The 12235-nt window shown below is 44.5% G+C and overlaps 1 protein-coding gene across 7 annotated transcripts in view; it reads left to right on the forward strand.

Annotated features, from left to right (window-relative positions):
- baz (par-3 family cell polarity regulator) overlaps positions 1-12235 on the forward strand; it is a 227988-nt gene that overhangs the window by 182617 nt on the left and 33136 nt on the right. For all 7 annotated transcript variants that reach the window (XM_075681153.1, XM_075681157.1, XM_075681152.1 and 4 more), the window contains exons 9-14: positions 505-784; positions 3425-3720; positions 8577-8720; positions 10111-10311; positions 10825-11012; positions 11627-11844. In XM_075681153.1, the coding sequence (XP_075537268.1) occupies positions 505-784; positions 3425-3720; positions 8577-8720; positions 10111-10311; positions 10825-11012; positions 11627-11844 (1327 nt within the window). The remainder of the gene's footprint in view (positions 1-504; positions 785-3424; positions 3721-8576; positions 8721-10110; positions 10312-10824; positions 11013-11626; positions 11845-12235) is intronic.

The raw sequence follows: 12235 nt of genomic DNA on the forward strand, positions 1-12235 counted from the left end.
CGATTTTGTTATTGCGAGGTTCAACTGTATGCGTATCGGCATCAGAAGTACGAGGTTTACCTGTAGTGAGTAGATGCTACTTATTACCGTCCGTGCTGTAAAAACAAAGAAGAAGCCAGGAAATAGAAACTTATAAACTCTACAGGTTTCCAATGATGTAGTCTTGGTTCGATGCCAGTGTTTTTTAATGAGTAAGCAAGTTAACTCCTGTTATTGTTAGATGACCACGCCTTTAATTTTTTTTTTCTATTGGTTTACTGGCTCTCATGGAACAAAGAAAGCAACTTCTTTTTGCTCAATGTTGTAGTAGTCATGCATATATTAGTCATTTCGCATTGAGCTTCCTGTTCCGCAACACCATCTTGAGCATGAATATGCCATCACATGTGAAAGTAAACATTCCTGCACCAAGCTCTTCTGAAGAACCTGTAAACCTTTTTTGTTATTCTGCTTAATGGAATAGAAATAGATGCTTTGCATATTCAAGCTGTTTCTTTGTTGCAGGAGGCGCTGCAGTCCCCAGAAATCTGTTTGCACCTGTCGCGGCGTAGGCCAACACATTCAGGTTCCTCTCCTATGTCGTCACCTCCTCCTCCTCTGCCCCTGTCACTGCCTCCATCATTATCATCAACACTAAGTGGCAGTGATGCGGGCTCTTCTCTCACATCCTCAACGCAAAGTCCACCTAAGCGGCCTCCCCCACCTCCATCTTCCTTCCGCAAGGACCCAGCTGAAGAGCTCAACAATGGCTCCGTCAACGGTCTCGTTGAGGGAGAAGAAAGAAGTAAGTATCAATGAAGTTTAACAGAGTGTACAAAATATTAGACTGATTTCACAGGGAGTTTTTAGTATGCCACTGCTGCCACAAGGCATGTTGGTAGTAGTCATAGTGGGCTGAAGGACAATTGTGGTGAGGATAAAAAATTCAGGGGGCATTCATCCCTATGTGGATGAATGTGAAAGCATTGCGACCACTACACGATGCTTCGACATTATGCCACAATGCAAGGTCGAGGGTTCAGCTCCTAACGAAGGCCCTGGGTTTGAGTGCTTTAATTATCTCTATCTTAATTCATTGTGCCTCAATTAACATTGCCTTAATTATCACCAAAGGTCATGGGTGTGACTCCCACTAAAGGTTGTGGGTCCGGGTGCCCTAATTAATATATTCATTAACTATACCTTAATTAATACCAAAGGTTATGGGTTCGACTCCCACCAAAGGTTGAGGGTTCGTAGCCTTTTTGTACCATCGTTTGGTCATACCACCAACGCCAGATTTGCCGCCTCATGGGCCATTTCATACTTTCGCATTAAATGACTTTAGTGCAATAGGAGTGGCGACATTTAAAAAAATATATGTGTAATTCACAGGAAAAATTCATACTGGCATTCTCCTTGGAATTCCCTTCAATGTTTCCTTGAACCCTAGTACAACAGGAAGGCAACAGGCAGGGCCGCTACATGCGCACTTGGAATATGGTGAAATTCATCTACTGAGCTTTCAATATCACATGTGTGGCTGGGTATTTCTAGCCTGTGCTCTAATACCATGCAGCATTGTGGAAGCTACTGCTGACATCAGCTAATTTAGAGCTGAAATGGTAAAGCTAGCTATACAAAAGAAATGCAGTCTGCAGCTGGCTGATACTTTAGTTGTCATATTTTTTACTGTCTTGATTGGCCTGCACGCATGTGCGGTGCTCAGTGATTTAAATGCAATACTCTTAATGCATGGATGCTGGCACTTTTGTGCCACCGGTGGGTGCTGGCTATACCGAGCTGATGCATTATGGTATACAATAAAAGCAAGAGCCTCTGGATTGCATTGTGACTGCAATTACTTGCCTAGTGTTTGCCCAGTGCTCTCTGGTGGCGCAAGAAGCACCAGCTGCATTGCAGTCTGATTATTGCATTTCAATTGCTGAGCACTGCACCAAAACTTTGAACGACTGTTTTCTGCAGACAGCTTCATGAATTTATTTTCTGGATGGCTGACAGAAGGTTCAGCATATGCAGTTCCACTCAGTATTATTAATATTGGGAATAACCATTGATTACATTTTTTGAACTTCTTGGCGGTGGTGGAGATATTAAGAAATTTGAGTACGAATGAAATTGTGGGCATTTATATTGGTCATTTTAACTTTTTAACTGGAGCAAGATGATTAATTACTGGTATTATAGTTCCTAGCAGTTGTTCTCTTATACTATTAGTAATAAAGTCGACACTCGTTACAATGGACCCTGATAATCGGACAAAAACATTGCCATTTTATCCGAAGTAGGTGATATGCGAGACGCCTCACTTCCGAAACTTTCGTCATGATGTCTAACAACTTTATTGCAAAGAGCGAGTGACGAACATCCTAAGTAGAAAACAAACAAAAAAGTCACAGTTTCGTCCAAAAGATGACGCATCAATTGTGGTAGCAAATTAAGCAGCAAGATGAGTGCCGCAGCAGCAGCAAGCGAATTGACCTTCCTGCTGTCTCTCGCTTCCACGCGAGCTAAACGTCGAAAGCACAAGCTACCGGTACTAGGTGCACTTTGTCCACATCGCAGACCGCTCTCAAGATACGGCGCCCGCGAGGCTGCGGCATTAACAGCAGCCACCGGAGTAGAACCTTCCCCCCCCCCCCCCCCACCTATTTCCCTTGCCTCCCCCGTGCCTTGCGCACGAAAGACTGCGTTCTTCCGTCCCACTTTCCTGTCTCTCTCTTATACGCAAGATATTGAGCCGCGATCATAGGCTGACCCTCGAAAGTCAGTTGCTAGCCCGTATCGACACAGGAAAACTCCGTTTTACATGCCCGATTGTGACAAACATTGACACTAATTTCGTCCACTGTAGCCGATAGTTCGTTGTAGCGCAGTCCTTTAAAAGCAAACTTTGTTGCATTAATAAAATAGGTAGAACAAACTGAGGCTGAATTATGGTCGGTTATACCCGAAAGTCTGTTGTACGCGGGTCCATTGTAACGAGCATAGACTGTACTAGGTAAATAGTATGACAGGTTTTCCATGAACTGTGAAGCTTATTAAAGAATTTGACTTTCCCGAGTTTTCCTTACAGAGAATCTACTTTGTCAACAACAGAGACTTCACAACTTGCATCAGCTAGGGTGTAACTGAGCCAAGCCATGGCTGGTTTCACACTACATTTGATAGTACTGCATTACTATAGGGCTGCATCAAAGTTCAGATGCTCAAGTCCGACCATTAGGTGCAAGCTATTCTTCATTGTGCCTGTTGTTTCATTTGTTCTTCATTCTCACAATAACCCCTCCCTTTGTAATTGAAGCGTTAGGAAACTGAAGAGGACAAATTTGGTTTCCTTTGTTTGTTTTTGCAGCTCATGCAGTCATCCTTTTTTTTATTTATTTGCTGCTTAACTACATTCTGTTCACTCTCCACTTCCCAGGTGGTCTAAACAGTAAGGTGGCAACAGTGACACCAACAAAAAAGCTTCCGCCACCTCCACCTAATGCCGCTGCCAATGGTAGGTCAACCAGTTCATGCCTGAACGTGGCCAACACACGTAAGATCGGCCGCAAGGTGCACATCAAGTTGGTCAAGGGGCCCGAAGGTTTGGGCTTCAGTGTCACGACACGGGACAACCCAGCCGGTGGGAACTGCCCCATCTATATCAAGAACATCTTGCCTCGAGGAGCAGCCATTGATGATGGCCGGCTCAGGCCAGGTGACCGGTTACTTGAGGTGAGGCAAAGCGCATGTAAACACTGACCAGCACTTTTGGATCTGACTGTGTTCAGTTCTGTAACATAAGAGCCATGAAAAAGTTTAGTAGCTTCCCCCAGGCTTTGCTGCATGGTTTGTTAGAAGCAATGCAGTAGAACCTCGTTGATACGATCCCATTTTGTACAATTTACTGGTGGCAATGTTCGAGATTGAGAACACCAAAAATCGCACAATACAGTTACACTTCTATTTTTTACCGGCCAATACATTCCTGGAAAACACAATCTTTCGGCCCCAACATTTAGTGTTGTCACCAAACTGCGATACTATGATATGTTTTCTGGCCGCTAGATCCCATATAAACAAAAGAAGTTGAGAGGCACACGTGACTGAGAGCAGGTGCTTGCAACGGCTGCTTTCCCTCAGTGTGCACTCACCTTGTCATGTGAAAAACGCCGCCACACACTCTGTTTCCTATTCCGGTACCAGCAAATCTCCTCATGGGTCATCGCATGTCACCATTCATAGATATCTCCAACCCATTACAATAGCTAAGCGTTTTCACCTACCGTATTTACTCAAACCTAACGGGTGCCTTTTTTCTGATAAAATGGGTCCAAAAATTGCATGCGTGTTAGAAGCGAGTACGACCCTAAATCTGCATTACCATATCGTCATCAACATTCGAAAAATGGCTGCCTCGTGCGTGCTTCTAGCCTAGCTGCCGTAGCTTCCTCCATGTGCATACCTCCATGTTGTACGTGTAACCAGGCATTGGCGTAACCTAATCTACCACCTGTCTTCCAGTTTTCTGTGTTTATTCAATCAGCATGTAAGCGCCAACTGCGAAGACACGCCGAGTCCAACATAATGCTGCATTTAAAAGGAAAGTTATCATATCCGCAGAGACGGACAGAAATTGGGCCGCATCATGGGCGTTCGGAGTTCCCGAAACTTTCGTGCGGGACTGGTGCAAGCAGAAGGAGAATATTTTCGCCAGCAAAGCAACAAGGAAGGGTTTCAGTGGACCGTAGCAGGGCCGCTTCACTGAAATAGAAGAGTTGCTCACGGAAAACTTGCAAGAGCAGCGAGCGGCACGGTGGTCTGTGACAACCGATCTGCTCAAAGTATGGGCAATGCAGTTAGCCGTACAGAAAGGGCCAATGCGGAGTGACTTCAAAGTGAGCAGGTGCTGTCTATCAAATTTTATGAGAAGAAAAAGCTTTTCTCTTCAAAGGCGGACAGGGATATGCCAAAAATTGCCTGAAGAATATGGAGAGAAATTGCAGTTTTCAGCGATACATTCTGAAGTTGCGCCATAGAAATGGCTACCAGTTCGGACAGATTGGAAATGCCGATCAGACGCCGTTCTACTTTGACATGCCTGCCACAACAACCGTTGAAAAGAAGGGGGCGAAGCAAGCGCACATTTTGTCTTCCGGCCACGAAAAAACTAGTCACCTCAATGCTTTGTTGCACTGCGGATGGGCACAAGCTGCCCCCGTGTCTTATCTTCAGGCGGAAGACGCTCCCGAAAGTAATCGTGTTTCCGAGTAGCGTGATTGTGCGTGCAAATGAAAAAGGTTGGATGACCACGGACTTGGTCGCTGATTGGATTGATAATGTTTGCCGGAAGAGACCCAGCGGCAGTTTGGGTCTGCATGGGATGCTTGTGCTCGACGCGTTCAGGTGCTACCTTGACCAACGCATCAAGGACAAGCTGGCTGCATGCAATACCGACCTTGTCGTGATACCCGGCGGCATGACATCGCAGCTCCAGCCGCTCGATGTTTGTTTGAACAAGCCAGTGAAAGATAGTATTCGGGCGCTCTACACCCCAATGGCTTGTCAGTGGCTGCCACGAATTCACGCCCTCCAATAAAATGAAGCTTGCATTGTTGCAGGATTTTGCTGGATGGATGAAAGTTGCATGGTGCATGATCCCGTCTGCCATGGTCAACAAGGCCTTTAAAAAGTGCGGCATTTCAAATGCCATGGACGGCACCGAGGATGAAATGCTTTGGTTCGTTGATAGTGATAAGGAGTTGTCTGATAGCGACGACAGGTGATATCTATTGCCCCACGCGACTCTTAGCAGCGCAGTGAAAATCTTGGCGGCAAGGTACACCGCTTCCATTTGTGTTTTTATTCATCGCAACATTAGTGTATTGTGCATAAATCTGTTTCTTCCAAATGAAAGAAAATAGTATTTCTATATGAAAGCATGTGGTGCGTACTCTTTCTTTGGGGGGGGGGGGGGGGGGCATGGAAAACGGGTGCACGTTACAATCGAGTAAATATGGTGCTTGTATCACATTGCGTGTAGCTTTTAACATCGTTGGAAATGTACTGCACAAATGCCTTTAATAGGCTTTAACGTGCCGTTGTTCCCTGCTGCAGGCGGCGTGAATTGAGCATCATGATTCACTCTGGCGGCATTGTTGCAATATATGACGATGATTTCGTTTTGGTTTCCAGTGTCTCAAATGACACTGCATATCTCGGGTCACTTAGGCCCCGCGAGCTCAGTGCACATCGGCATATCGTGCTGCGAGGATTCTCGCCAAGTGAACATAAGAAAACTTTCCGCCAAGATGCCTCAACTGAAGAAGCGGCTCACCCAAGCCACATTCAAGCAGCACAAACGTAATATTGCTGAGGGTGCAAAAACGACAATGCGCATCTCTGGCTGCTTGCACCACCAGGTTGGAATTCCTCGGTGTTTGGTGCCGTAACGATTCATGCAGCGTTTTGCATTATGTATATGTCAACTACAATTGAGTCTAACAAATTCTTTAGTGACTGCGGATCTTACGTTTGCCCGGTTAACATATTCTTCCTTGTGTGTCCTTTCTTTTTTCCCCCCATAACGTATGAACGAGGTTCTTCTGTACACAGTTGACACTCCTTACAATGTATCGTAATAATCCAGCAACAAGGATTCGTTATATCCAAAGTCCGCATTGTCCAAAATAAGCGCCACAGTATGTTGTAACACATTGAAACTTTGCGTATACCACTGCCTAAATTAAAGTTATATTGATTAGCGAACCACGTTACCGTATTTGCACAATTCTATCGTGCCACCAATTGTAACGCACAGTTATATTACTGTCCAAACATTAAAAAAAATAACTTGGTGCCGATTCTACCAAGCACACCAAGTAACGAAACCTGAACCGATGTGTAGCATGTACAAACGATTTTATGGAACATACAAAGGCGCACAGATACGTACACAGCTGAATCTTAGCGGCTAGTCGCTGTTGTAGGCCAACGACACCTCATTTTTGCTGTCTGCTAACCACAGAAAGTAATCTTCAGTTCCATTTAATGCATTAAAAATGCCACACTTCTTGAAGGCACAACCTCCGTCTGCGGGAGGGCATTCCATGCACCATGGACCCCCCTTGCGATGTCTCTGAATGTCGCTTTCTTCGGACGACTCGTTTGATGGCAGTGGGGCTAGCTAGCTACCTTGCATAAAACTTTATTTTTTAGTAAGAATCGGTTTCACTTTTAGTTTTTATAGAATTAAATACGATTGTAATGTGCGTGCAAATTTGAATGCACCTTTTATTTTAAAGAAGTCTGCGTTCAAATCGTGCACATAAGGTACTCGAATGTTCACTGTGCAATTCGTATTTGTATATTTGACTATTCGCGTACCCCTAATTTCAAGCTCTACAGTTCTGTAATAGAAAGTCTAGAGCTATAGATATCCTAACAATTGTTTTTAATGGAGGTAGTTGTGGCTTCTTAAGAAACAGCCTTCTCAGCCACAAGGATGATAGACTGTATAATATGTGACAAGTTGCTACCTTTTTTACTTGTCAATGCTTTTTCATGACCACCAAGGAGTTTTCTAGAGCTAGAGCAGCGGGGCAGAGCTACAGCAACGCGGTAGCAACGGTGATTGATTCGAACCTACGCGAGATCACCAGCGCATCACTACAAGGCTGTACGATAGTCGAGGCTGAAGAAGCGGCCGTCGCTCTAGCGGCAGTGTAGGGATATCGGTCTAAACGGTCTCTAACAATCCTTACAGACTCGCAAACAGCGTGCCGCAACTACCTACGCGGCAGAATAGGGCACGGAGCGCTCCACATACTCCGCTCCGGAGACCCCATAACAGAGCGACAAACAAAAGAAGAACCAATTAGGCATACGATAGTATGGACGCCGGGACACACGGGAGTGGCAGGGAACCAAGAGGCGGACAGGATAGCTCGAGGGTACACTTATTACCGAGCATCCAACATAGGCGACCTCGAGGAGACCGAACCTGTACCCCAAGACTATTCGGCGATACTAAATTACTACAAGGGCTGCAGAAAGCGGTATCCACCACCGCACAACTCCCTTAGCAGAGAGGACTCTGTCGCGTGGAGGCAGCTACAAACGGGCTCGTACCCGAACCTAAACGTACTCAGCAAAATTTATCCCACACAATACAATGACAAATGCCCCTGGTGCCACGAAACACCCACGCTGTATCACATAACGTGGGCATGCCAGAAGATAGACGTGGTACCCGTTATACCAAACCCGAGTGCGGAGCAATGGGAGGGAGTGCTCTCCAGCGATCGCCAGGTCGACCAAGAAGGTCTGATTCGGCGAGCACAACTGGCAGCAGCATCCAGCGGAGCCCTGGACTAAGGGCAACCGACCGTTGTGCTAGAAGATGGACGATTCCATCTGAAGACCGCAGAAGACCAGCGAATCTAGAGCTGATAAAGTTTTTCACTCACTCACTCTAGAGCTCAGTCTTTTATGTGGCATCATGCTAACTTCATGTGAAAACATTGCGTGACGTTTCGCCTTTGCTAACAGTACAGATGGGGATTCACATTTTAACATGTTTTTTTTTTTAGGTAAATGGCGTAGAAATGACAGGCCGGTCACAAACTGATGCTGTCACAATCTTGAGAAATGCACCACCTGGCAGCACTGTGGAATTGGTGGTATCAAGGCAGGAACCGGATCCTTCACCTAGCCCTGGCCTTCCACGGGAAATTGTGAGTGCTGCTATATTCTCGCGCCCTTTAGAAAATTATTTGTCGAAGCTAGTGCATGTGTTGTATTTTTCCGTACATCTATGATAGTCATGTCACACAGAAGTGATGGTTGCTTACTAGCATGATATGGTTGCTATGGTTGTCACCTGAACAAAATAGAGCCCCTGGTTTTCCCTTGTTCATTGACTACTGTCTTCATATGGCCGCTGTATTAGGTATGACAGCATGGGAGGCGATTGTCGATAGCTGCAGAATTATGTTTAGAAATGCTATAAATTATCTTAAAGCGGTAGAGCTCTACAAATAAGGAAGGAACTTGATAATCTTCACTGTGATATGAAGGCCATGTGTCTTTCTAGGTTATCATGCTGTCTTTCGAGCATAGTGTTACCTAACAGTATTGTGGATGTTTAGATTGTCTGATATAAGTGTGTCATGCACTCTCATAAACTTCATTTGGCTTTTCTTGGTTGACATAGGTGGCATATGTGTAATGGTAACTGTTATAGTAGATGTCTGAAATGTTACTTATAAGTTATTTCTTAATATAACAGAACACTTGCGCTCTTGCATTTCTACCATTTTTTATTATTGATATATAGGTTCTATTTGTGCTTTTACGAAACTACTAAAGGGAATGCTTTATTCTGTGTGATCGTTGTCTTTATGATCTGACCATGCCCATGCATTAGATTTCCCCCCTATTTATCCAAATATAAATTGGCCATAAATGTTGCCTGCCTAATGTCAGAGTCACGTAGATGAAAGGAAGAAAATGTTAAGGGCTAGTCCGTATTCCAAAGAGAACAAGAAACACTGAAGGCAACCTTTAAATAGTACTATGTCACTGCTCATGATTGAAGGTAGTGCTTTCATCTGGACTCATCGCCCATCATAGCTCATTGCCAAGATGACCTTTCTCACTACATCAAGGTGCAACGTGTAGTCAAGAGGGTAGCTATGGCCTACCAAGTGATGTCAGAATTTGTTGTGCTGAGGGAATGTGGCTCATAAGCCTGCATTTGGCCATGATCATAGGCAGAGGCATCTGTTCACCTTGTTAGCAATTGTAGGCGAAGCACTCTAGATAGTAGTATAGACATTTGTGGTCGAAGAGTCTACCTGTGTTTCCACAGTTATGGCAGCTTAATTCTTGCCTCGCTTTTCCAGAGCCAAACAAAGAGTTTTGCCGTGACAGTATAGTGGCAGTTAAACTTTACATCAAAGATCTGTATTGCGTGATAAGACTCTCAGCTTTTCATTTTAGCTAGAATCTGTGCAAGCATGCAAGGTTGACTGAGTCCTTCTAAAAGGGTTTTAGAATTTGAACTTACTATATTTCATTGGAAGTTGTTCCTTGACCTCCTTGTCTGAACTTCCCGTTGTGCAGCCCCCTGAAAAGGCTGGCGATGAAGTTGGCATTTTCCCCTGGCGTCAGAAGGAAATCCTGACACTTGACATTCCACTCAACGACACGGGCTCAGCTGGTCTTGGCGTAAGTGTTAAGGGCAAGACATCGACTGGCGCCAGCTCCCCTGTTGACCTGGGCATCTTCGTCAAATCGGTGATCCACGGCGGTGCTGCGTCTAAGGTTGGCTTTGTACAAGTACTGTTCTTTGCAATGTAAATGAGGCACCAAGAATTGTGCTGTAAATGTTACACTGCTAAATATCTAGAAAAGACTGGAAAAGAAATTACAAGAATATTGAAGTGAGCTAGTCCCATCAGCTAGCTAACTAGTTTCATCACATTATATAAAACATTAAAACTTTGATAATGCATTGAATTAACACAGTGGCCCAGTTCTGTGCACAAGTCGTCAAGGGAAACATCCACTTTCAATATACCATTAGTTTTCAACTTAAAAGTAATTTTTTGATCAGAATGGAAGCACTTTATTGTGGGAAAGTGTAAGCAGACTGTTAAAAGTTCAGTTGGCTATAGCAGACAGGCACATCATGCTGTCCCTTATTTACTGTATATTTACTTGCTTTCTAGTTGCTCATTTTATAAACACGCCTTTCTTGTTTGGCTCTGTGTTGATGGAGGTTTTATTTTCTCGTGCTCGTATAATAAGAAGTAACACTTCTTTATCATTTTCCAGGATGGGCGCTTGCGCACTAATGATCAGCTACTCAACATCAATGGGATCTCACTCCTGGGCATGACAAACAGCCAAGCCATGGAGACACTACGGCGTGCCATGACTCAAGGCGAGGGGCCTAACCCTAATGCCATCACTCTCACCATAGCTCGTAGGGTGCCCTCGCAAGACGTTGCCGAGAACCTCAGGTGCTGTATTTCTTCTATCAGTAATTTTTGAAGTGTCATTTGTGAGACTGAAAATGCGATAGCAGAGGCATGGAACATGTGCAGATGTTGAAGGTTGTGTCAAGTTTATTATGTCGCACTTTTTTGATTGTTCTATGATGTGCAAAAGGTATCTTGGAGGTGATCATGACACTGAGGCTTGCTTTTTGATATTGGCCTATGCAGTTTGAAATTATAGCAAGAAAACAGAGTAGTTGTGGGTGGTTTATTGGAGCCTGTGAAAATCGAACCAGTTTGTCATAAAGTTATGCTGTTTATCACAAATTACTGTTTCTCTTTATATTTTCTCATTTGTAGAAGCGTAATTCACTGCTAGCTAATCTAATATTCAAAAGCGTCTTCTTCAAGGGCTTCACCTGCTGTTGAACTTTATCTTCCCCTCTTTACCTTTTGTCATCAACATACTACCGTATGAAGACTATTTCTAGACTTCCCATCTACTGGAACTTCTGGTGCAAGTGTTAAATAATACTCGTATGATGTGCAAACTTCCTTCTGTGGTGTGTCATCTTCAGTGCTCACAAAATGTGAAAATCAATATGCTTATATGAAGACACTGGTGTGTACTGGTGCAGGTTCGAGGAGGGCTTCCTGTCCAGCGGGGACTCATTCTCGGTGCACCTGCGATCAGACTCGCTGCTCAGCTCAGACTCAACGGCTGCCTCCTCGTCTTGTGAAAACCTCTCAGTCTCAGGGGGCAGTGGTCGCACTCCAGACCATTCCACAAGTGGCAACTCTGAAAACACCGTGGTCTATGTGCCTAAGCAGCCACCTCCACCACCTGTGCACGAATGTGAGGACTGCATTCCATGCAACTCATGCAACATGAGCTAATTGACTTGTGCCCTCTTCCACACCCATCACTCATTAGTTACAGTCTACAATCGGCAACAATCTTGTGCTTCAAAAATTTTTTCATGTAGCGAACATTTGCCACGCACGTTTTGTCACAATAACGCACATTATCCCATTTATGCCATCACGTGAGAAGTGATCACGATATCGGGGTGCCTGGCTCTTCGATGTCGCAGACACATGTATATAAGGTGCATACAGAAAAAGCTATTACTGTAGCATGTTCTCGGACTTGGGCTGATATCTAAAGGTAATCTAAAATGTACGATGATGCTCTTATGTGTAGTGGATATCGTAATAGCCACATCATTCTATTTAACAACCTATGA

This window comes from Dermacentor variabilis, chromosome 2 (assembly GCF_050947875.1).
Source record: "Dermacentor variabilis isolate Ectoservices chromosome 2, ASM5094787v1, whole genome shotgun sequence".
NCBI lineage: Eukaryota > Metazoa > Arthropoda > Arachnida > Ixodida > Ixodidae > Dermacentor > Dermacentor variabilis.